This window comes from Genypterus blacodes, unplaced genomic scaffold (assembly GCF_046128005.1).
Source record: "Genypterus blacodes isolate CSIRO-AG114 ecotype Tasmania unplaced genomic scaffold, CSIRO-AGI_Gbla_v1 ptg000008l_1, whole genome shotgun sequence".
Classification (NCBI taxonomy): domain Eukaryota; kingdom Metazoa; phylum Chordata; class Actinopteri; order Ophidiiformes; family Ophidiidae; genus Genypterus; species Genypterus blacodes.
The window spans coordinates 3,980,695-4,006,324 of record NW_027466822.1 but is presented as its reverse complement, the minus strand read 5'-3'; the positions used below and the strand labels follow the sequence as shown (position 1 = coordinate 4,006,324).

At 41.0% G+C, this 25,630-nt stretch overlaps 1 protein-coding gene across 1 annotated transcript; it reads left to right on the top strand.

Annotated features, from left to right (window-relative positions):
* The first annotated feature begins 1,007 nt into the window (after window positions 1–1,007).
* Window positions 1,008–17,783, top strand: hacd2 (3-hydroxyacyl-CoA dehydratase 2). Its single transcript, XM_076156764.1, has 7 exons — window positions 1,008–1,213; window positions 2,014–2,131; window positions 9,894–9,912; window positions 11,111–11,199; window positions 11,753–11,874; window positions 14,788–14,966; window positions 15,928–17,783. The coding sequence occupies exons 1-7, from the start codon at window positions 1,089–1,091 to the stop codon at window positions 16,008–16,010; spliced, it is 735 nt and encodes a 244-aa protein (XP_076012879.1). The 5' UTR covers window positions 1,008–1,088; the 3' UTR covers window positions 16,011–17,783.
* Window positions 17,784–25,630: the final 7,847 nt, after the last annotated feature.

The window sequence follows — 25,630 nt, the reverse complement described above, 5'->3', positions numbered from 1 at the left end:
TAAAACAATTTGATTCCCAAAGATAATATGTGTATTGTTTATTGTTTTTTATCAACACATTTTAGAGTATTTACAGTTCAAATAAAAACATTATCCAGCCTTTTGTTTTGTATTTACTTAGTGTTTATTTACAGTGCATGTCCATGACTCTGTCAAGCAATTGGTCACATTTTTTTCTTCATAATTCAAATTCAAAATATGTATAGTCTTTCAAATAGTATCATTACATTTTTGAAAATATTTAAAAATTATTATGTAAAATGCTTTTTGTCATGTTTGGTTAGTTTTTGTATGTTGTGGCAACTTATGAACCTTTATTTTTCATTGTTCAGATAAATACTTGATGAGATTTGTGTCACTGGAACAGATACTATGTTTGATTAAAAATTAAATTAAATTAAATTTTATTCTGTTTTAGCTTGTTTGAATTTTCTTAAAATGTTTAATGTTCTATTCTCCATGACTGTTTTTAATTGTATTTAAGTGTCCTTTTCTTTTCCCGATGGTTTCAATATTTTCTTGTTAAGCACTTTGAATTGCCTTGTTGCTGAAGTGTACTATATAAATAGAGAGAGAGAGGGAAATACTTTCGCAGCTGCAGGCTTTTGAAAAATGTTAAATGCTAAAAGAAATCTTTTGGATATGTAGTTGAAATATTTACATAAATAATTATAAAATGTATCTATTCAAATAAAAAGGGCTTTACAGTAAACTGAGAACAATTATTTTCACACAAATCTGTAATGTGTATTTTCTTTAGAATAGAGAAGAAATTCACCTGTTTTGTCCACATATTTGGCAATAATTTGCATTTGACAAATAAGATGATTTGTGCGATTAAAGACATCCTAACCATTATCGTTAATATTGTTAGAGACGCTATGAGGCCAAATCAAATAAACTTCCTTCGGTATGAGAGTGGTCCTTGTGCTGAAATTGGGCCGTGACGCGTCTCACGAAGCGACGGCGGAAGGAAACATGAGTGATTCGCTTGTTCCATTAGGCTACTTCCGGTTGAGGCGCTTCCTGGCACTCTTAAGCTGTCAAGCGCTGTCATCCAGGACCAAAGACCGTGCGAGGTTGCAGTCATGTCGGCAGCGGCTTCTGGGAGCAGCAAGACGGCCCACGGCGATGTGGCTACGAAGAAAAGGAAGGGCCCCGGCGCGCTGGCAACGGCCTATCTGGTCATTTACAACGTTGTTATGACAGCCGGGTACGTGCTAATTCGGCTGGCTAGTGTGTGTGTGTGTGTGTGTGTGTGTGTGTGTGTGTGTGTGTGTGTGTGTGTGTGTGTGTGTGTGTGTGTGTGTGTGTGTGTGTGTGTGTGTATGCGCGCCCGCGCGAAAATTATGATAATCAATGAATAGAAAATCACTCTAGGAGTGTTATTGATTAACTTTTAAAATCAATATTTGTACAGACCAGAAATACAACAGATTTTGACATTATTATGTGGTTACTTATGGTGAGTGGATTATTGGGACATGAACAGAGAGACAGTGTGTAAGTATTTGTATTGTATTGTCCTGATTTTTAAACTGTTACACATTTGAATGGCGGGTGTTGACTCACTGTTGAACCGGTTAGGCCACATTGTATCCCTCACAGAACCACAGAGCAGCAGTGCTGTCACACACACACAGACACTCACACTGTCCATTACATGTGGAAAATCAGACACCACAAAAACGTGAATTTGAATAATGTTTGCTTATTAGAAGTGACCTAATACTAATATTATATTTGCTGTTACTGTCATTAGCAACTGTATAACCCCTTCTGTCCATAACTTATCTTGGCCACAACGGAAAATTACCATTTGAAGGAACCTGGCCTCCCCAAAAAATCTAGATGATAATTAGGTTAATACAAATCCACAATTTGATCGGCGTTTTTCTTATCTTTCGTGTTCATATTCATACCAGAAGTTTGAGAATTCACCATATCATCACTTAAATAGTACAATATCTATCTTTCTTGGTGTTGTGGTGGATCTGTTGTGTGTTTCTCCAGGTGGTTGGTGATCGCTGTGGGTCTAGTCCGAGCTTACTTGGCCAGAGGTAGCTACCACGGGCTCTACTACTCCATAGAGAAACCGCTCAAGTTCTTTCAGACTGTAGCTGTCCTCGAGGTGAGAAAAGGTCCATGACTAACTATCATCACCTAATTGTAAAGACCTGTGAATCCTACCTGTGTGAGTACACCCAGCTAGGGCATTGGCATCTGAAACTTTGTAACTGTTCTCCTGTCTGCTCACCCATCAGCTGTGAGCTATCAATATATCCCTGTCGAGCAGCATTACCTACCTACAGGTTTTTTTGAAAGGTGTGTCACTCTGCTTATAAATTTGTAGGCTATCAGACCAGGCAAGTCGAAAAACTCCATGTTTGGTGAAATGGCACGTCCTTTCTAGCCATCTTCAGGCCTGTTTAAGTGAACAGATTTCATTTCGTGGACCAGGAAATTTGTACAAATTCTTGATTGTTGTGGTGCCCATTGTACAGTTTTTCCTGTGTAAACCACAGTCTGTACATCTACTCTTCTGGATTGAACTGGCCCTGAGGAGTCAGTGGGTTAACGTTAGAGCCAATCTGAACATTCCAGGCATTCTCTTCTCCAGTGTTTTTCAACCTTTATTGAGCCAACGGAACAATTTTTACATTGGAAAAATATTGCGGCACCCCACAAACCAAAAATGTTACAAAATGACTCTCTATAGCCTAATACAGTATATACAATTACAATGTAGTTTCTCAATTTATTTACACTCGCGCAGTGTGAAACCTGGGCCTGTTTAGATGAATTCAAAGCCGATATCCTGGCAGGAATGGAAGATGGACACACACAAAGCTCTTCCTCAACAGTTCTCAGTCTCTGTCTGTTTTTAGTTTTTATAGCAGTTAGGCTTGAAAAGCTCAGCTCACACAGATATGTTGTGGAAAATGGGAGCAATGTCAGAACAGCTTTGTTGGCCAGAATGGGGAACTCCTTGGAAGCAGTCAACCATAAAGACGCAAATTTCCCACTGATGCGTACCTTTTCCAAAGACTTTCGATGTCTGTAGACATGTCATAAATACGTCTGGCAATTGTGTTATCTGAGAGCCGGACTTTAGCTATGTCTTTAACCGCGTCAGGGCCGAGCACATGACTATGGCTTTGCAGGCAGGTAGTATTAATGTCTCTGCCACAGTGTGGCACTTTTTTGATTTAGCTATGAGTTCAGCAACTAGGTAACTAGCTTTGAGGGCTTTCTCGTTTACCTTTGTGGTCTTTCTCATAAAATTTGCCTGTTTCGCTGTGTTTTCACGCAGTCAAACAAAATAGTCCATCGGCTTGTTTAGAGGCTGGTTTTTCTGCTCTTTTTGTTGTTTATCGGGAAAACAACAAAAAAATTGGGTTCCCAAATTTTTCTGCAGGGCTCCCCTTTTGTAGACATTGAATATATACTGTATATCTCACCCCCACCCTACTTCCCACCAACACCCACACGATGACACATGTACACATCTTTAGCTTCCAAACTCCACATGAATTCATTTTACTCTCAACTTCTAATTTGTTTTAAATCCGCTCCCTCAGAGAAAAAACTAAAACGTGTTCAGTGGTTGATGTGGCTTTTGCTTTGTGCTGCAGATCTTTTTTTAAATCGGGGTTGAAGATGTCAGACTGACACTCTTACTTCATTTTCAAGTTCCAGCTCTGACCTGTATTTTGTTTTTATTGAGGCGCACATAGGTAGTATATGGCAAAAGGAAGGAGTGTGGTGGGTTAGGGTTAGGGTTAGCCAACAAACTGCTCAGGGTTACCAAGCAGTTTGTTGACCAGCCTGTTGGGAATGATGGTATTAAAGGCCTAGCTGTAGTCGATAAAAAGCATTCTCACATATGTCCCATTCTTGTCAAGGTGCGTGAGTGCTGTGTGGAGGGTAAGGGCAATGGTTTCCTTTGTGGATCGGTGTGCTGTGTAGGCGTATTGATGATGGTTGAAGTTGGCAGGGAGACTGGATTTAATGTGTTTTAAGACTAATTTTTCAAAACATTTTGTGATGATGGTAGGGAATGCTACCGGTCTGTAATCATTTAAACAGGTGATGTTATTCTTTTTGGGCACTGGGATGATTAAGGCAGACTTGAGGCAGGTGGGTATGGTGACCTCGGACAGTGACAGATTAAAAATGTCTGTGAATACCTCTGCAAGCTGGTGGGCGCAGTCTCTGATCACTCTCTCTAGTATTCCGTCTGGGCCCCCTGCTTTCTTTACATTCACTGAGCTAAAGATCCTCCTTAGCTCATGTTTCTGCAGGGTCAGAGGAGGGTGAGCAGCATCCAGTAGGGGTGTTGCTGAGTCATTTCCACTCTCTGCCGTTTCAAAGCGAGCAAAAAAGTGGTTAAGCTCCTCTGCCAGGTGTGTATCGCTCTCTGGCAGTGGTTGCTGATTTTCCTTGTAGTTGGTTATTTGCTGGATGCCTTGCCACATAAGTGCTGGTTCTCTGTTGAAGAAGTTGTCCTCAATTTTATTCCTGTACGCGGACTTGGCCTGCTTGATGCCCGCCTTCAGGTTGTGCCTGGCTGCGCTGTACCGCTCTCTGTCCCCCGCTTTGAAAGCTGCATTCAACTCATGTAGTAGAGCCTGCACCTCCTTGCTCCTCCAGGGTTTCCTTTTTGGGAAAACTCTGATGCAAGTGTTTGTTGTTATGTTAGTAATGGGCTTTAGCCTTTTAATAATGGGGCAGTATGCTGGTGTCAAGAAGAGTGACAGGTGGTCAGATTGATCGAGGTGGGATAGGGGAGAAGCTCTATATGCTTTCACAATGTTAGAGTAGAAACAGTCAAGAGTTTTGGCTCCCCTGGTTGCACATTTGACGTGTTGGTCGAACTTCGGCAGCACACTCTTCAGAGCGGCATGGTTGAAGTCCCCAGTGGCTATGAAGACGCCATCCAGATGCATGTTCTGCTGTTTGTTTATAGTGGTTAGCAGATAGCCGAGAGCTAACTTATCATTAGCGTCCGGTGGTATGTAGACGGCAATCATAATAACTACTGATAGCTCCCGTGGAAGGTAGAACAGTCTGCATTTAATTGCTACATACTCCAGGTCTGGTGAGCAGTGACGATCTATGACAGTGGCGTTTGTGCACCAGTTGTTGTTAACATAGATTCACAAGCCGCCTCCGCGGGTCTTACCAGAGTCTTTAGTCCGGTCACTGCGGTGTGTGGCATGATCTGTTAGCGTGATAGCTTCGTCTGGTATTCCCGGGTGAAGCCAGGTTTCTGTGATAAGCGCCATTCATGAGTCCCGGGTGACGGTCCTGGAAGAGAACTCTAGCCTAAGCTTGTCCATTTTGTTGCCCAGGGACCTGGCGTTGGCTACAAAGAGGCTGGGAAGTGGTGGTCTGCTTGGCACCTTCTTTAGCCTAGCAAGGTGCCCTGCCCGGCATCCCCTCTTCTGTTTACGGTCTCTCGGCCGCCTTCGGTGTCTCTTGGTCAGCAGAGTTATCCACGGAGACGTTGGTGGCCTAGCTATTCCTGCAGGGATCTGATGCGAGTGGTGAAAGTCACTCGAAATTCGCATTTGGTGCTTAATTGCAATACTTAAAAGTTCATCTCGGCTGCAAAGCTGCCGGTCCAGAGTCTGTCTCACCCTCCACGCTGAAGCACTGCGCCGATCAGCTGTCTCCGGTGTTCACCGACATCTTTAACACTTCATTGGAGACATGTCATGTATCAGCCTGCTTCAAAGCGTCCACCATCATCCCCATCCCCAAGACCCGTCGCTCTTCCTCTGTAGTCATGAAGTCCTTTGAGCGCCTGTCCCCCCACCTGAAATCCCTCCTGGACCCCCTCCTTGACCCCCTGCAGTTCGCCTACAGAGCCAACAGGTCTGTAGACGACGCTGTCAACATGGCCCTTCACTTCACCCTCCAGCACCTGGACTCCGCAGGAACCTACACCAGAATCCTGTTTGTTGACTTCAGCTCCAGCTGGAGCTCCACGTGCCCAACTCCACCTGCAGGTGGATCACAGACTTCCTGGCTGACAGGAAGCAGCACGTGAAGCTGGGGAAACACTTCTCTGCTTCACGCTCCATCAGCACCGGTTCCCCTCAAGGCTGCGTTCTCTCCCCGCTGCTCTTCTTCCCTATACCAATGACTGCACCTCACTCCGGCCACTGTTAGGGCCAGTGTGGCAGCCTCATCAGCTCCCTGTGGACTCAAGGGGGGCCTTGTATTAGCTGCATCGAACATGGCTTAGGAGGTGTTGAGTTCGTCTGGGAGCGATGCAGTAGGCTTAACAATGTCCCTGTTTTTCCCCTTATAGTCAGTCATGCAGCGTGAACCGCTCCACAAGTGTCTGGGGTCCGAACAGTGGTAGTTGGATTCTACCTTGCCCCTGAGTTGAAGGCGGTGGTCCCCGCATTAAGTTGGCAGCAGATTTTGCGGCCAACCCAGAGTTTCTGGTTGGGGTAGGTGCAGATGACAGCTTTTGGGAAGACATTGTCAATACACTTACGTATAGCCTACGACAGAGTCTGTGTATTCGTTGATGCAGCTGTCTGCTGCATCTTCAAATATCTGCCAGTCAGTTGTGTCAAAGCAATCCTGAAGTGTTGCCTCTGCCTCATTGTTCCAGTTGTAAATTTCCCTGTTTCAGTCTTTGTCTGTATGTATGTGGGCAGCAGGAGCATAGAGCAGTGATCTGCCTTTCCAAAAGCGGGGTGGGGGAGGGGTTTCTGAATGAACAGTCTCTGAATGGGGCGTAGCAGTGATCCAGAGTCTCCTCTCCCCTGGTTGCAAAAGTGATGTGTTGGTGGTATTTTCGGAGAACTTTTTTCACGTTGGCTCTGTTGAAGTCTCCCAAAACAATGAACGCAGCCTCAGGGTGTTCGTCCAGAGCTACAGATTTATCGGTCTGCGGCGGGATGTAGACGGCTGTGAGGAGGACGGAGCTGAACTCTCTCGGGAGGTTAAAGGCTCTGGCTTTGATGGTTAGCAGCTCCTGGGCCTGGGAGCATTGGTTTTTATACAAAGACATCCGTGGCCCACCAAGAGTTAATCATGAAGCACACACCGCTTCTTTTTGGCTTGTCTGAGTCTGCCGCTCTGTCTAACTGGTAAATGGAGAAGCCCCCGGGGGTGACGGTACATTCGGCACGCTGGTCCCCAGCCACATCTCCGTGAATGCCAGTAGACAGCAGTTCTTAATGTCCAGTTGATGTTTAATCCGTGCCTGTAGCTCGTCTACCTTGTTATCCAGGGACGTTGGCAAGCAGAACACAGGGCAGAGGAGGTTTGTTGATGAGGAGCTGTTTAAATTTTTTTTTAAAAAGGATGGAGCTCATACATTCTTCTAGCTCCATGAACAGCTACGCTCCACAACATTTTTCCAGACAGCTGGCGTTCATTTCCAACAGACCTATCTATTCCAGCATGATCCCAGCATTGTTACTTGGTCTCAAGATGGGATAAAGCTGGGTCAAAATATGCCAGCATATCAGTGATGTCTATTTACATATGACCCCATGCTAGTTTGAATTTAGCATTATGCTGTCATATTCTGCATGTCTTACAGTACATTACATTACGATCATTTAGCAGACGCATTTATCCAAAGCGACTTACATTACATTACCACCCATTACAGAGGGTGGAGCAATTGAGGGTTCGGTGCCTTGCCCGTGGGCACCTCGGCAGGGACTTGAACCGGCAAACCTCCGGTCCACAAGCTGAAGCTCTACCCACTGAGCTACTGCCTCCCCTAAGCGGAGGGTTGCCAGTTCGAGCCCCTGCCGAGGCGCCCCTGAGCAAGGCACCGAACCCTCAATTGCTCCCCCCTCTGCGAAGGGTGGTAATGTAATGTAAGTCGCTTTGGATAAAAGCGTCTGCCAAATGATCGTAATGTAATGTAATGGTTTTAATGGGGCTTTACAGTCTGTGTTTCCTCCTTGCTCCAAGGATGGATTAATCTTTTATTGAAATAACTAACTTTTTTGTGGACTTGCACAGTCTGCCGTCCAGGTGCAGGTTACCCATATAAAGCAGGTCACTGCTCCCTACTCCACACATTAATGTTGTTAATTAGAGTGAATTAAGTTTTGACTGAAATCCAATCACTAATTCAGTCAGATATTAACCATATGTGGTCTTGCCAGTCGTAATGCATTCCGGTCAGTGTGCATTGATTTCCTGTTGCAACATGCAACACTTGAGTCCAGATATGTTTGCCCATTGCGGCTACAAAGATCTGCAAAGCAGAACGTTGGTTTCTGTACATTGCACAGCGTAATGTCTTTAAGATGCAGTTTTGTTTGAGCATATCTATGAAGTTTATATTTTATGTTTAATTTTATTTTATGTTTACCGTTTATCTTTACTATTGTGTGGTAGGTCTTCAGTATTGAATACTGCTCTATGTGGTGCGGAGGGAGTGAACCTCCTCCAACACTTAAGCAAGCATAAGGATCATTATGAAGAGTGTTATGCACAAAAATGTTTTAGTTGTAGACTTCATAATCCCTAGCCCTAGACTTAAAATTAATGACTGCTTATGACAGGGGTGTCCAAAGTCCGGCCCCCGGGCCAATCACGGCCCAGGGTCAGATTTTATATGGCCCGCAGCTTCCTTCTTGAAATGTATTATTTATGGCCCGCTGGCACTGTCAAACCGAATCGTACACGTTCAAAGTGCAATTTCTCTTTTCACATTAAGGTGGAAGCACCACTCTGTAGTCACGCTGTGACACCTTCCAGGTAGTCTCTGCTATGGCAACGGTAGATAAAAAGAGGAAGGTTGATATCAAGGGCCGCCGCTTCCAGGAGAGATGGAAATATTTATATAATCTATATTTTTTCAGTGAAAACCGAAGCAATTGTGTTTGCATACTTTGCGAAGAGACTGTTGCCGTATTGAAGGAATTCAATGTAAAGAGACACTACCAGACAAAACGACCAGCTATCCGGAAGCAAACGTACTGAAAAAGTGAACGGCGCCGCATTGGCCTCACAACAGCGGTTCTTCAAGCAGGCCTGTGAGTTAAATGAAAATACCATGAAAGCAAGCTATGAAGTGGCCATGCTAATCGCAAAACAACAAGTGGCGCAGCCGAAACCAGCAGCTTTCTCTTCCAGACTTCCAAACCCAGTTTTGAGTGATTTGTATTTATGCTAGAAAGATTTGCTGTGTAAGCATTTACAAATGGCCACATCTGTCACAACGAACACTTAAGTGTCAGTACCACAGTTAGAAATGTATGCACTTGGAACTGAATGTTTGAAAAACATTTCCCTATATCTACGGGTAAATGTGACACAAAATATTACTTCCGGCATGATGTGAACGACAACAGCAAGGTTCATATGTTTTTGAACTGAACATTTCATTACCCATAATGAGTTATTTATCAGATTCATGGAAGTTTTAGGTATCCCAGACTGCTTGTCCTTTATGTTATCTGACAAGTCAGATAACATTTTGTTGGTGGTGTCAAATTATTTTGTTGACACCTGTTCATGCCTGAGTGGTTTACATTTAGTCAGATTGCCATTTGGAGAAATGACAATTGTTGTGTCATTGAAAATAAAATTGTTTCAGAACAGAGCATTTGTATGTACCTTTTTATGATTCAAAAATGTCAGGAGGGACGATTGGCCCTTGGGCATTTGCAAATTTTAAAATACGGCCCTCTTTGGACACCCCTGCATTTATAATTTTGGTTGATTGGTTTTTGCTAAATTTAGATTTTACTTAACATCTGCATGGCGTCTTCCATTCATGCATACAATATAACTTTATTAAAATGAAATGTGCTCAAGAGAAGATGTGTTAAATTGCCTGTAATGTGCTCCCTTCGTTGTTATGTAATTAGTAACTCTAATCTTATCTTTTGTTTTCGCAGATATTGCACTGTGCTGTAGGTAAGTTCAGATTCCACGCAAACCTTCATTATATAAAGTATACACAGAGGCCATCCACTTTATCATCAGTGTGACCAGATTTATAGCACACTAATTTCAAATTAATCTCTGACAAAACATTTCTCATAAGTTAGTAGGCATTGATTATATAGTATGCAACCATTATTATTAATTAAATTGTAACATATCTGTATCTCTTGGTTTGACATGTAATACTGGGAAGTTAATTAGGACAAATCAAACTGTAGGTATCTGAAGTTGTATTCATCATTAAATGTTTTTCCATTCCAGTTTCACACAAAACATGAATGCTACAAATGAAAATTGGCTTCCATTAAATGACGATATGCAACTAAGAACAATATTGAGATTCGAAGTCAACATGGAGCAGCTTTCTTCCATTAAGTAGCTCTCAGGGAATTAATTATTGGCGACTTAAATCTCTCGATAAATCTGTGTGGGTTTCTTGCACAGTTCTACGAAGACCATTCAGGCAAACATTCATGTCAATGTTACATGGACTGTTGAACTGAGTGAAGTACCGCCAGGTTAACCCATCATTTCGTCCCATCTGGCTGAAAAATAACACAACTTTGACTTGTTTGCTAGACATACAATACCTTCTCTTCCTTTTGGCGGTGCATTCGTCAGCTTTGATAAATCCTTGCCTTCTGTGGATAGCTGAAGATAATGTAGCTGTAAGTGATTAAATTCAAGAAGATCTCAGTATCATGCACAATGCTTATTTAACATTAAAGTTTCATGAATTACTTCTATCAACTTACCACAAAATCCACCTCAAGTCAATAGTTGAGGGTTTCTTCCAGTGTTCCTGTTACCCTTTTATCAATTTGGAACGTCAACTACTTTTACACGTAGTTATAATATTTCAAAACTTCTGACTAGACTAGTTATTATTCTGACTGATTGTTGAAACTAATATTAATATCAGTTATTGAAAGAAAAGTTTCACAAAACACCTGGAAAAAGCAGTTGCTTCCACTTAGTATACACATACTCACATAGACACACACGCATGCTCAAGGCTGCTCTGCTGCTGAGTTGAAGACACTGCATGTTCTGTTTATTTTGAAGCACACACAGTTGCTTATTAAACCATTTCCTGGCAGAGAATACACGGACACAAACCCAGATGTTTGTCCGTATGTAAGTTCTGGTCTTGTGTTTCTTGCGCCAGGAATCGTACCTTCTTCTGTGGTCCTGACTGGGTTCCAGGTAATGTCCAGGGTCTTCCTCACCTGGGCCGTCACGCACAGTGTCCGAGAGGTAAGATGAGTTTCACGCTATTCCACACATGAAACTGTCTTCCACCTCTCAAATGTGATATGCTGCTCTCACAGCAGTACACACAGTTTGCAAGGCTTCATGTTGAAAAGTGACCTGCTGATGTACTATATTTGTCCTGTTAATAGATTGGAGAGGATGAGACGTGTAAGTAAAGAAAGGCTAATCTTGCTGCAGGAATGGGTCTGACTAATATTAATATTCTGAATAACATGCATTTTATGTCTTAGTTGTTTTTACGGTTTGCTGTGTTTGCTTGTTTTATCATTGTTCTGTAAGTTTTAGATGCTTTTTGTTCATGTTTGTTTGATACTTGTTTTCAAGTTTGTGATCAGAGGTGTGTCCTTCTCAATTGTTATATTTGCATTGTTGCATTTTTGAGTTGAACTTTAAATTTCAGAACAACGACTGGGGGCTGGGGTGTTAAACAAACAGCGTGTTTATGCTTGCATTGGCCAGAACAGAATGACTACCTCAGAATGATGAAAATCTGTTCTCTGTCCTTTGCCCCTCGTCCCTTGTGTGTGTTGTCCAGGTGCAGAGTGAGGACAGTGTGTTGCTGTTCATAACAGCTTGGACTGTCACAGAGATCATCCGCTACTCTTTCTACACCTTCAGTCTGCTCAACCATCTGCCCTACCTCATCAAATGGGCTAGGTAGGAAAATACAACCAATTTTTTCACATCATATACTTATTATACATAAGGGATGTAACATTTTAACATTTAATTTAATTTCAGAAAACCTTTTATGATTTGTGAGTGATGAAATCATACCACCAATTCTAGAAAAACCCTGATATTACAAAATTTGTAAAAGGAAAAAAGGTTTTGTATCGAAATATATCAAAATATTGCGTAAGCTGATCCGTTACTAGACACTCAAGAATTTTAGAAAGGAGAGGAAGATCAGAAATGGCTAAATAATTGTTAAGAATGTCTGGGTCTTAAGGTTTAATAACAGCTGTTTTAAAAGCAGCATGCACAAGCTCTGTGGAGAGTGACTGATTTATAATGTTAAGCAAAGAGGCCCAAAGGACAGTGCATTGTACCTTTACAATTGTCGCTGCAATCATCGAAAGAGCCATAATTGGCTCGCAAGCCATAGGTTCCCGACCCCTGATTGTCTCGCGGGCTGGATCAAACGGGCCGAAACAAATGGGCCGGAGGTTCCCCACCCCTACTTTAGAGGTACAATAGACTCAAAAGTACTGGATAATAAGGTATTCATGCTTTTTGTTGGCGTCTCCAATCAGGCCTCATTAGGGTTTAATGACTTAAGAGCTGACACGGCTAAAGAAGGCATTCGTCTTGCCTTTGTCACAGATCAGTCCATCAGCACGAAATATAATGGAATGATCTGACAATGTGGCCAGAATAGGAAATATTGTCACACTGGTCTATATATTATCCTTATATATTTTCACACATTGGGTGAGACCTACTGAGTCAATGAGGGTGGAGAAAGCTTTATTAAGTGGATTGTTTCAATTCTCAAAACGAATATAACATATTCACTCAATGGCCTTCATTATAAGGTACACCTTGCTAGTAACCAGAACTGCTTTAATTCTTTGTGGCATAGATTCAACAAGGTGTTGGAAACATTCCTCAGAAATGTTGGTCCATATTGCCATGATAACGTCATTCAGTTGCTGCAGATTTGTCTGCTGCAGATCCAGCTGACAGGAGTGGCATGCGCTGTGGTCTTCTGCTGCTGCTGATCTGCTTCAACCTTTCACATGTTGTTTGTTCAGAGATGGTCTTCTGCTTGGCTGTAATTTGTGGTTATATGAGCTAAGTCAAATAATTTTTTATTTGTATAGCCCAATCTTGTTTCAAACTGCTTTACAGACACACAACATCAGGAAAATTCCCGACCCAGCCCAAAGCTCTCTAGGAAGACGAGGCAAAACTCCCGAGAAAATGTTAATGTATAAGGAAGAAACCTCGGCAGAGGCTATTCCAAGAGAGATTCCCTCTCCCCGAATGGCTGGGTGTGCAATAGGAACTTCTAGTGGATCACACAGAGGTACAAAAAAGGCATGCAAGGCAATACACACAAAAAGTTATGCATTAGGAAATAGCCTGCAAGACAGAGACAAGGGTGCGTGAGCAGAGTCCTGCTGGTGGCGCACCCCGGCGTCCCTCTGGGAAAGCAGCTGTCATACGCTGAGACAGCTCCGGAGCCATGGAGCTGATCCGTGGACCCCATACTCAAGGGTGTGGGGCCGGAGAGGTGATCAGTATGGGATTAAAGATAAGCGGGTTAAGGAAGGGTGGAGAGAGAAAATCAGCTAATGTGCCCTGTCCTCTTAATACACTCACACTTTCAATGACCGAGTTGGCTAATAACTCTCCTGCAAGTAGGAGACTGCGCTTCCTGCCCATGTAGCAGTTATGAAAATGTACTGAAAAGAGGTGCGTCTTTAGGCGGTATTTAAAACTTTCCAGGGACCCTGCCTCTTCAACGAGTACAAGAAGTACGCAGTAAGAAAATGCTCTATTTCCAAAGGTCTTTGTCTTGACCTTTGGGTTGACAAGCATGCCTGCCTGCTGAGATCTTAAAGATCACACAGGGAATGTAAGTGGCTATAAGGTCAGAAAGATACACTGGAGCTAGACCGTGTAGTTATAATAGTTATAGTAATAGTTTTGAGCAAGCTGCAGTTTTTTTAGGGCAGAAAAGAGGGAATTACAATTATCCAGTCTGAAGGTGACAAATGCATGAATTAGTGTTTCAGCATCTGCTTTGCTAAGGAACGGTCTGATTCCGGCGATATTTCAGATATGGAAGTAAGCAACCCTTACATTATTAATATGACTGCTGAAAGTTTGGTCCTCGTCAAATGTTAAACTCAGATTCATTGAAGTTGCTCCACAACGAATGGGATCGTCGTCAAATTACCTGAAATACTTACTTGAAATTTCAATCTCTGCTTCTTTGGCCCTAAGATCAGCATTTCAGTTTTATTGACATTAAGAAGCAGAGATTTCTTTGACATCTAGCCTTTAACAGCCAGAAGACAGGACTCCAAGTTTGAGATCTCAGAGTCTTTTCATTCTCCTCTGACCTCTGGCATCAACAAGGCATTTTTGCTATAGAACTGACGCTCACTGGATACTTTCTCTTTTTCTGACCAATCTCTGTGAACCCTAGAGACGGTTGTCCATGAAAATCCCAGTAGATCAGCAGTTTCCATAATACTCAGACCAGCTCGTCTGGCACCAAAAACCATGCCACGTTCAAAGTATTTTAAATCACCTTTCTTTCCCATTCTGATGCTCAGTTTGAACTTCAGCAGGTTGTCTAGACCATGTCAACATACCTAAATGCATTGAGGTGCTTCTGTGTGATAGGCTGATTAGATATTTGTGTTAACAAGCAGTCGAACAGGTGTACCTAATGAAGGGGCCAGTGAGTGTATATGTATGTATGTACTGTATGTACTGTATGTATGTATGTATGTATGTTTATACCTATTTCTATATATAGATAGATAGATAGTTAGATAGATCTATACTGTACAGTTTAATTTTTGTATTTTTTTTCTCTCCCCGCTGTTGTAGGTACACCTTTTTTATCGTGCTGTATCCCATGGGAGTGACTGGGGAACTGCTGACTATCTATGCAGCACTTTCATTTGTGCAGAAGACGGGCCTGTATTCTGTCACTTTGCCGAACAAGTACAACTTCTCTTTTGACTACTACACATTCCTCATCCTCGTCATGATCTCCTACATCCCCCGTGAGTGTTCCATTAGTCAGTTGCATCAGTCACAGCAATGTTTGCCTTTCAGTAATGTTTTCCCACAACACCCAGATAATTTTAGCTTCTTTGAAATGTTTGCCAGTTTAAAGTTTTTGGAATTTACATACAAGGGTCTACATGGCCTGCAGGGCTCCACAGTATGAAAACAAGTGTGATGTGTGACAACTTAAATGAAATGTGATATTTGATGCAATACGTCATTAAGGTGAGCAATATCAGTGTTTCCATTTGTGAATGTTGCTGGCATATATCATGAATATTTTGAAACAGTTTACTCACTTTAATTACTCACACATTTATTTTGAAACACAAACTGACATTCAACTTCCTTTTGCATTGAAATGCAAAAGCAATACAAATGTTTCATCTCTAATCTGAAAAATAGATAGAACATAAAAGTAAACACCAGAGAGAGAATGTAATGTTGTAATATTTTTTATATACTGTATATGTATATTGGAAATAATCTTCTATCTTAAAACAGAAGCAATTCTTGATGTTCTACTTTGCAAATCGATATCTTTATCTCTGTCGCTGTGATGGGATTACATACAGTGTCTTGGCTCAGGTGTATAGCATGTTACAAAGACACCCACCTACACCGTATGGGTCTTGCAAAAAAAAAAGAAAAATAATATCTTATTCCCTTTGCTCTTTGGGGGTTACTGGGCAATCCACGGACAAAATCTTCACTAGTCCCACTCACATTCTCTGTCTCAGGCATGTCATATTTTAGACTTTTAAAGAAACGTTTTTTGTGTCTTTAAAAGTGTTTTAAATGTGACATGCCTTTTACTTGTTACTCAATTTTATTGAGTTTTAACTGATTTTTATTTATTGTTACTTGAGTTGAATTTGTTTTTGTGTAATGTTGTAAAGCTCTGTAACTCTGCTTACTTGAGTACATATTTGTCCTCCTCTGCCTGGTGTCTTGCAGTCTTCCCCCAGCTTTACTTCCACATGATAAGACAGAGGAAGAAGGTGCTGGGGCATGCAGGGGACTACAGCAAGGTAGAATGAGATGATTCTGCAGCCAGAAGGATCCAATCAAAAGGAAAAGAAACCAAACCACCAACAGGAGGGGATTTCTCTACAACAAAACCACATCTGCTTATTGAAACAAAGCCTGAGCCCTTCTCCAACTGCCTGAGTTGATCTGCCAGATGATCCAATTTACAAGCAACTTTTGTTTTCAATGGTTGTTGTCTGGGTTGAATAGATGCTTGAACACTATACAGTATGTGATTTTTTTCTGGAAATTTGTGAATACATTTCTGTTTTTGTTCTTTCAGAGAGCTTTCAGCTTTGAAGAACTCATGTTCTAAACAGGGCACTGATAGGGCCTGAGTTGTGTGCAGAAGCAGGTCACAGCAGTGCTTTAACACTTTGAATTATAGAAAAGAAAAACAGATGAGGTAATTTCTCAGCTCCCATTAACTTATCTTTTGGTCTCTTAAAATAATTGTATCATTTCCGCAGTTTTGCAGATGTTGTCTGCACAGGTTGCGTCTGTGTTTGTTGGTGGAAAGTGTGGATCAGAGGCTGAATAATTTTTTTTCATTCTGAAGATATAATTACATTTTCTGGTTTAGTTGAATGATGTTTTTCATTCTGTGCTTCCATGTCTTTCTGTTTTTGTCTTAATACACAAACATGAGCTGGTCCTTGACTTCTTAGTTTCATTTTCAGTGCTCCAATGTTCATTACATTGACTGTTCAGAATGTTTGCTGGTGGTGTTAGATGGTTCTGTGGAGTTTGTCACAGTTTAATGTTTAGGTGGTTTATACTTTCATGACTTTAAGTAATTTGTAGTTTCTTCGTTTCACACTATCCATACCCAATTTCTCAAAAAATGGACATACACAATAAAATCACATTTGATCGATTACAATAATTGTAACATTTTTAACCCCTACATTCTTATCTTGTCATCTCAATTTTAGTTCCCCATGAGTTGTTCTTATGAGTACAACAGTACTAAAATCATTCTTCAGCAGGAAGGAATGGGAAAGCGCTACGTACAGCAGCGATCATAAAACATTCTTTAAGGCCATGTGATATGTAACAAACCTGCATTGTAGCCCAAATACTGTTAATATGATGAATGTGTAGACTTTTATTTTGTAATACAGAGTGACATCACTATTAGCTTTGCATAGGATGTTGGTTGTTATTAATTCATACTGAGTAGAGACACAAAATTACATGTTACTAATAAGTGTGGAAAGCACCTTAAATCCATGCCTATGATCATGCATTTTCAATGACTGGAATCTAATTTACAAAGAGAAAGAAGTGAAGCTGAAATGATCTCTGATTCTCGTTTTCCTTGCCAGATAAAATAAACAATTAAAAAGTAATTGTTCCAACAAATGAACTTTCATTTGGTGGCGTTTTGCCATAATAATCCTAACCATTTGTCGAGCTCAGATTGCTCAGTGATGCTTTATTTCGATTGTTTTCGCAGACAATTGCATCCAACCAAAGCGGATAATACACAAATTTGTCATGTTCTTCGATGTCTTCACTTCATATTATTCTGTCAAGGTGAGGGGGTAGCGGATGTTATGTCAAATGTAGATTTTGTGCCCTTTCCCCATCTTCATACAGTATATGAGAGCATTGCTGTAGCATGATTGGAATATTGCAAGAGTGCAGCTCAGTGTAAAACTGCACGAAAGGGAAATCCTGGATGCCTGAAAAATTATCTTTGTTACTGTACAAGCTCACCAAAAGCATGGCATGTTATTCCAGCAATGGTTCTACTGAATAAAGTTGAGCTTTTTGTACAACTTATTGGTACAGGTGTGAATGGGTACAGCATTATATATTTCTCATAAAATACAGGCAGCACAAATGTTGCATCCTTTTTGCAGATGGATGACAAATTTAAAATCATACATAAAAGGGTGTATTTACTTAGCACTACAAAATGGGATGTACAATTTTGCATACATTTTGCAAGGTATTTACACTGATAATGTAAATGATCATGGCTGCAGTTCTATTCATTTGAATAATAATCAGGTGCCGCACTTTTGAAAGGCAAACGCCTCTCTGCAGGCTGTCTGCTTGACAGGAATAGGACAGGTCAGTCATAAAGTCAGTAACTAAGCAAAACAAAGTAAACTTCTTGGAATTGGAGGATTAATCAGGGAGATTTTAGGTTGATCTGAGAATTGTTCAATTCTGACAATATCGTCAATTAACTGATTTCAAGAATCTACAATGTTATGGTTGGCTGACTCCATGGAAAGCAGGATCACAGTTAGTTGCAAAATACCTGCACACTAAATTATAAGGGGGGGAGTAAGGTAAGAAGTGGTTTGAAAAATGTTTTCAGTTTATTCTATTGTGTCTTCTCTGTCATCTACAATGCTAAAACACAGGACGTTAAATTCTCTCCCTCTGCCTTCCTCTCTCTTTCTCCCCTCTTCATGATTAAATTGTCATCAAGAACAGAGTTTACACCTCCTTCTCCCAATTGTTAAAGATACAGGTGCAGTCTACTCTCCCGCGTTGGTCTAACAGCAGTGAAAAGTCCAGTGGTAACTTGGTGGTATGCAATTTTCTGTATGTATGTTTGACTGATACGGTTATCAGTTATTAATGTCAGTTATTGTGTGTTGTTGTCTAGGTACAACTAAAATATTTTTGCAGTCCTTTAAAGAAACAGCCAATAGAAACTACGTAATGCGTTAATTGTGCATTAATTGTCTTTTTAAGGTTTTGGGCCACCTGGAGCCACCAGACCATCTTCAGTGCTCCATGCCATACATGCTAGACCATTCATCTTAAAAATACAACAATACCTCATTTGGTGTTTTGATGTCTAACATGATGTTTATTGCTCTGTACCCCGTGCGGCATTTGGACTTTCTGATCACTGTCTGGTTCATCTCCTCCCGACTTACAGGCAGAAAGTAACATCTGCTAAGTTCAAGAATGTGAAGAAATGGACCAATGGGGCAAAGCTGTGAAGCTTGAAAAGATACAGTATGTGGGTGCCAACTAAAACCTTGCTGCAGAGTCCTGTTCAATCTGGTTAGAAACACACTGACAATGAACATCAGAGTAGCAAAGAAAAGCAACATGGTGTCAATGTGAAGAGGCGTGGGGAAGATCACCAGCAACAAGTGACCACCCCTCCCACTTGCACACTCAACTCCTCAATGGCCAATAACTTGAACGTCTACTGCAGGTTTGACTGACACCTGACCCCCACCTGCATTCAAGACCCAGGGTGAGGATGTGAGACAGAGGATCAGGAAGGCTCCAGGCCCAGATTGCAAATCTTCAACAGATCTCTGAAACTATGTGAAGTTCCCTCCTGCTTCAGATGCTTCATTATCACCCCAGTCCCCAAGAAATCTGCTATCAGAGGATTAAATGATCACTGTGGTCAAGATATCTTTGAGAGACTGGTCTTAGCCCATGTGAAGGACATCTCAGGCCCCCTGATGGACCCTCTGCATTTGACCTGTCAGCCAAACAGTTCAGTGAACCATTGTCCCAGAAGTCCCGCCACACACACACACACACACACACACACACACACAGACACACACGCATCAGCTCAGGAAGTTCAACCTGCCTCAGGAACTGCTGATCTAGTTCTACTAGACTTCTTCACTGCAACCAGCCTGTTCTCTTCACATTCATCACTGTCTGGTTTGGTTTGGCCACCAATCGAGACCAGAATAGGCGACAGCTGACAGCTGACAGGACTGCAGAAAAAATAATTGGGGCCAACCTGCCCGCCATTCAAACCTGAGATGTCCAGAATCAGGAATTGTGCAAGAAATATCAATGCAGATTCAATCACACCCTGAACATAACCTGTTCCAGCTCCCCTCCTTTGATGAGCGCTACAGAGCACTGTTCGCCAAAACAACCGGACACAAGAATAGCTTGTTCCCACAGTCTGTCACTCTGATCAGGACTTAAAACAGCCATAGTGTCAGAAACAATCCCCTTGCAATTAACTTTCACATTCACTGCACCTACTTATAAATTACATAATTGTAGAAAGCAAGCTGTATATTGTATATACATATTCTGTCATGTCCTCCTACCTCATGTGTATAAAGGCACCCGTTAATCATTCCATATTTATTCAAGAAACATTGCGCTCTGCACCATCAACCACCGTCTTCCTGTTACAACTATATCGCTGTGTCCTACATATACTGTATATAATTATTTTTTCATTTTTCCTATATATGTTTATTCGTACATAGTGGTTAAATGTTTATGCTCACCTTGATCAGCTTTGTCGTCCTTGTTTTTGTTGTTTATCTATTCTATGTAAGTACATTGTGAGAGCAACAGGAAACTGGATTTCTTGTATATTTACACGTGCTTGACTAATGAAGCTGATTCTGAAAACCTCCGATTTACATAATTTTCATACTCATCAATTAAATCAGGGACCACTGGATGGGGGAATGGTCTAAGGCACTTACATTTGTTTTTCCTTTGGGTTTAAGACAAATGATTGTAGAGTCGTGTCTACGACTTCAGTGCAATTAGTGGGCTGTTGCATTTATGGTTTGTGTGTGTGCGTGTGTGAATGAGTGCTAATAACAACAAGGCCCCATTCACTCCCATATACCAAAATGTTGCCAGAGGTGGGAACATTCTCTGCTGTACCATTAAGCCAGGCAGGAAGACTTTGCCAGACACATAAAAAAGACATTCTAAGAGTGTATATACACTGATCATAATGGAAATCCATATACTAGGATGTGCAGTTCTCAATTTGACCCAGTGCTGCTAAGTTAATATCACTGGCCATTGATATTCAGTATCTCCATGCTATCAACTGCTGACTTTGGCAGGTTGTTCTAAGAAACTGGCAGAGAGCAACCCTTGGATTGCAGTCTTCCAATTACAAGAGCCACACAGATCGCATGATGTTGGTACAACTCATCTGTCATTGTCAGCCTGGTCTAATGGGGGAGAGAGTGCTACATGTAACCATAAGTATAGTGAAAACAGTTAGTACAATGGTAATCTCAACATACATATTTCTAAAGTTGAACAACTTTCAAAAGTTTTAGCAGGTTCACTCATTTGGATCCTTCAGCCACAAGAAGACATTGACCCATCTTCAACCTTTGTGGTGGTTAATGCAGTTGGAAGTGGATGATGTACAGGTGCATCTCAATACAATAGAATATGGTAGTCTTCCCCATGACTGTGTAGCCTACTGAACCAGACTGAGGGACAATTTGAAGGCTCAGGAAACCTTTGCAGGTGATTTGAGTTAATTAACCAATTAGAGTGTGACACTGTGAGTCCACAATATTGAACTTTTTCACAATATTCACATTTTCTGGGATACTGAATTTGGGGGTCTCATGAGCTGTAAGCCATAATCATCAAAAAAAGGAAAATAATTCAGATTGAATTTTTTTTTTTTAAAGTATTTCCCTTTGTGTGTAATGAATCTATAATATATGAGAATTTCACTTTTTGAATTGAATTACTGAAATAAATGAACTTTTCCATGATATTCTAATTAATTGAGATGCACCTGTATGTCCTTTAGTGACACACCATACAGTATGTGGCAAATGTAATGTTACCAGCTTGGTCAGGTGTGGATTGGAGTCATTTTTATCCAATAACACAAAAGGATGATAATGCAGAAACATGGAGGAAAAAGTGTGACTAAGCAATGCTGCTGTTTCACTGCATATAAGTGCATATAAGTTTATTTCATTTCTCTTAAAAGAAGGGCCTTAGCCACAATCTAAGAAATACTGATGTTGCCCATCCCCCCACCCCCTAGCTGATCATGACAGCCACACAACACAAGTATTTAAATTTTGCTGTAGATTCAGATTTATACTATATCATTACTTTTTTCAAATACAGTATGTCCCTGTATCCCCCCTGCCTTTCTAAACACTATAGCAACTATCAATCCTTGCATTTCTGTGCTTTGTCCCTGCAATAGTCAGATATTGAAGATATTGAGTCATATATTGGTGTAAACTTAATAAAACACTTATTTGTAACTTTTTGTAGAAAGTAAACAGCATATCAAGTTTTTAAACCTTTTTTGTTTTCACATGACATTTGCTCAGTGAAGATTTATGGTGACATAGTTTTATCAATAATGGAATGATCCCTGTGCAGAGAAAAAATACTCATATGCTGCATTTTAAACTTCTTATGCACAAACCTCAATGGGATTAATAATTTATTGTGTTTAATAGTGCTTTCATCCTCACATATGTACATTTTTCTTGCCAGTTTAATTTGAAAAATTTCATGTTGATATTGTCACATGATTATGTCAGAACAGTTCATCTGTGTGTGGGTGTGTTCACAACTGTGTACTGCACGTGCCTCCATCTTTTGCTGCGCAACTTCATCTCACTTGCAGATGATGGCAGTAGTGATCTGTGTTAAACCAATAGGAAACATTTGATTTACCTTTACCTTTATCTTCATTTGTATACCATGTTATATGTGAGATTTGTTTTAGTGGTAAGTAATGTGCTTTCAGGGAAACCCAATTGAGTGGGTTTAGATCTCTGTATTGTCCCGTATTTAAAGAATAGTTTTGCGTTTTGAATATATGACACCTGAGAAATCAAATAAAGAGACAAAATAAACTGCACACATCAATTCACATGCAATTGTGTTTGATCTCTCGGTTAACTTTCCTTGAATGAGAACAGTGTGAAATTAAATGTCTTCCCGTCTGAATCCACATGCTTCCCTCCTGATGAATTCCAAAAAGGCACAGGGGATTCAAAACAACAAACAATGGCTTCACCAAACTCACAGATCTTGGCATCAGAGCCATCTGCAACTGGTTATTGGACTTTCTGACCAACAGGCCCAAACATGTTCGGTTAGACCACCACTGCTTTTCCACCTTCACCCTAAATACTGTAGCACAAGGCTGTGTGTTGAGTCCGTTCCTCTACTCCCTCTTCACTATGTGACTGCAGACCTGGACACCATTATTAAGTTTGCGGATGACACCACGGTGATTGGCCTCACCAAGAACGATAATGAGTCTGCCTACAGGGAGGAGGTGGATCGCCTGGCTGCGTGGTGTGACAACACCACGACGACAAAGGAGCTCATTGTTGAATTCAGGAGGAATGCTGACACTCATCCGCCCATCCCTTCTTGGTCAGATACTCCACATTCAGAAGTGACCCTCCAGATATTGAAGTTTTTAATTTAATTTAATTGAATCTTTTTTGATCTTATCCACATCCACATTTATCTAACCACATCCACAAAGGTGTGGCGGTGGAGTGTGTGACCAGCTTTTAATTCCTGGGGATCTAAATCTCGCAGGACCTCACCTGGATGACTAACTGCCCCAAGAAGGCTGGTCAAGAAGGCTTATCCGCGCCTCTTTTTCACGCCTCTTTTTAATGAGGAGAAAAAACCCCTCTCTTCAGACATCCTGGTGAACTTCTATTGCTGCACCATCGAGAGCATCCTAACCAACTATATTACAGTCTGGTTCTGGAACTGCTCTGTCTCAGCCCGGAAGGCGCTGTAGAAGGTGGTGAAAACTGGCCAGCAAATTGCTGGAGCCTCACTTTCTGCTATTGAGGACATCTACAGGTAGTGTTGTCTCAGGAGAGCAACACACCCTTCACAAACATACACACACGGGCATACTCACCAAACCCCATCCTCCATCCCATCACACACGGGACCAACATTGACACCACTGCACTATTAACTGCCCTTTTCATCTTTACTCTGTACATACTGCAAATGATTCCGTTTGCACTACTGTACACACTGTATAATCCCTTCCCTTTATCATATATTATATAATTTACTTCTATCAGCTGTGATAGAAGTGAATCTTGCGTTAGCACGCCTGTAACTTCCCAATCAGAATTATGAGATGAAGTGAGTGTAAGTGATTTTGGTCAAAGAACAATATGAACACCATTTTTTGTTTACCCTTATTTTGTTTTGATTAACATCAGGGGATACACATTAGGTGCAAGGTACAATTCATGTTTTTTGCATTTGGTAGGCCAAGAAACAATGAATAAAAAACCAAAATACATTTTTGAAAATATGTAAATGATATTTATACAATTAATATAATATTTGATATTAAAAATATACATTTGACTTAAATTGGGAAAAAACATGCAATCCACTGTGCTTGGAAATCATCAACATCCAACTGCAGACATAGAACAAATACAATGCAATGTTTATTCAACTTGGAATTCCCAGAAACTCACAGCAAACACAGTGAAATGATAACAGAGTTCCCTTTGCGTCGTTTTGTTGTTGATGAAAGTTGAATTTCGATTTTGCAGTTGCGTAGCAAATTCTTTGTTTACATATGTTATGTCATTTAGCTTGGTGTTAATATACTGTATTGTGGCAACAGACAAAAGATGATGTATTTGTAAGTAAAATGTTGGTTGCTCCAAGATAGTAGGGGTTTGTATTTGTTGTTGTGAGTTTTACATGAAACTTCCTAAGTATGTACATAAACTACAATTGTAGCCCATGTCATATATACGTTAGATGTGTTTATGCTTATTTACTGTACATGTTTGGTACATTTTGCTGGTGAACAATACACATCTCATTGGCTTTGATAAAATGAAAGAGGACATGAACATCCCCAGGCATAGCAGAGATGCCTTTAAACTGGAAAGACACAATGTGGGCCTATTATAAGCAAAGCCATTATTTGTTCATCAGAGATAGCAATAATCGAGATCGAGTTGCATCATAAAAGGTTCAAGATTCAAGCATGTGAAGCTGATCTATTTTAACAAGAAATTGTTGCCTTTTCTTTGTATACTCATTAGGTGTGTTCAACATTGTACAAAGAAGAAATGGGAGCCTTTCATTATGTAGCCACCTTGGTTAGTGGCCATTACCAGTCATATACTGTTGCAGGTTGACATGTCTTCCAACCCATTAACAAAAGTCTCCTGGCAGCCTTGTAACCGGTAGGCTTCATGAGGTAGAAGGAGTAGAAAGAGCCCCCCATCACATTCAACTGACTGTAGAAACACACTGTGCCATGTTGTTTTTCTATGTACACTCATGGAGCATCATCCAAAATTGTTGAATTGTGGGACCAGCAGTTGGGGTTATCTTTCAGGTTGACTTTGAACAATTTTGAAGGTGACCAGTATCACCAATTATATAATCTTAAAATGAATCAGTATAGCTCTGATTTCCCCTGGAGGCCCGTTTTCAAAACTGGGTTTCTGAAAATCTGCCTGAACCCCTCTGCAAAACCGCCCCAAAGAATTCCAATTGGAAATTTAGATCGAAATAGAAAAATATTTAGAATCAAAGTCACCATTAATTAACTTAATGACACCTCGTCTGCAATGAGATATGTACATTACGATCATTTGGCAGACGCTTTTATCCAAAGTGACTTACATTACATTACCACCCTTCGCAGACGGGGGAGCAATTGAGTGTTCGGTGCCTTGCTCAGGGGCACCTCGGCAGGGGCTCAAACCAGCGACCCTCCAGTTACCAAGCGGAAGCACTACCCACTGAGCCACTGCCTCCCACGTATCTCACATGCATATGTAGTGCTTGTTTGTGTATTACCCCATCTCTGTTCGTTGCAATATTTCCTTTATGACCTGGCTAA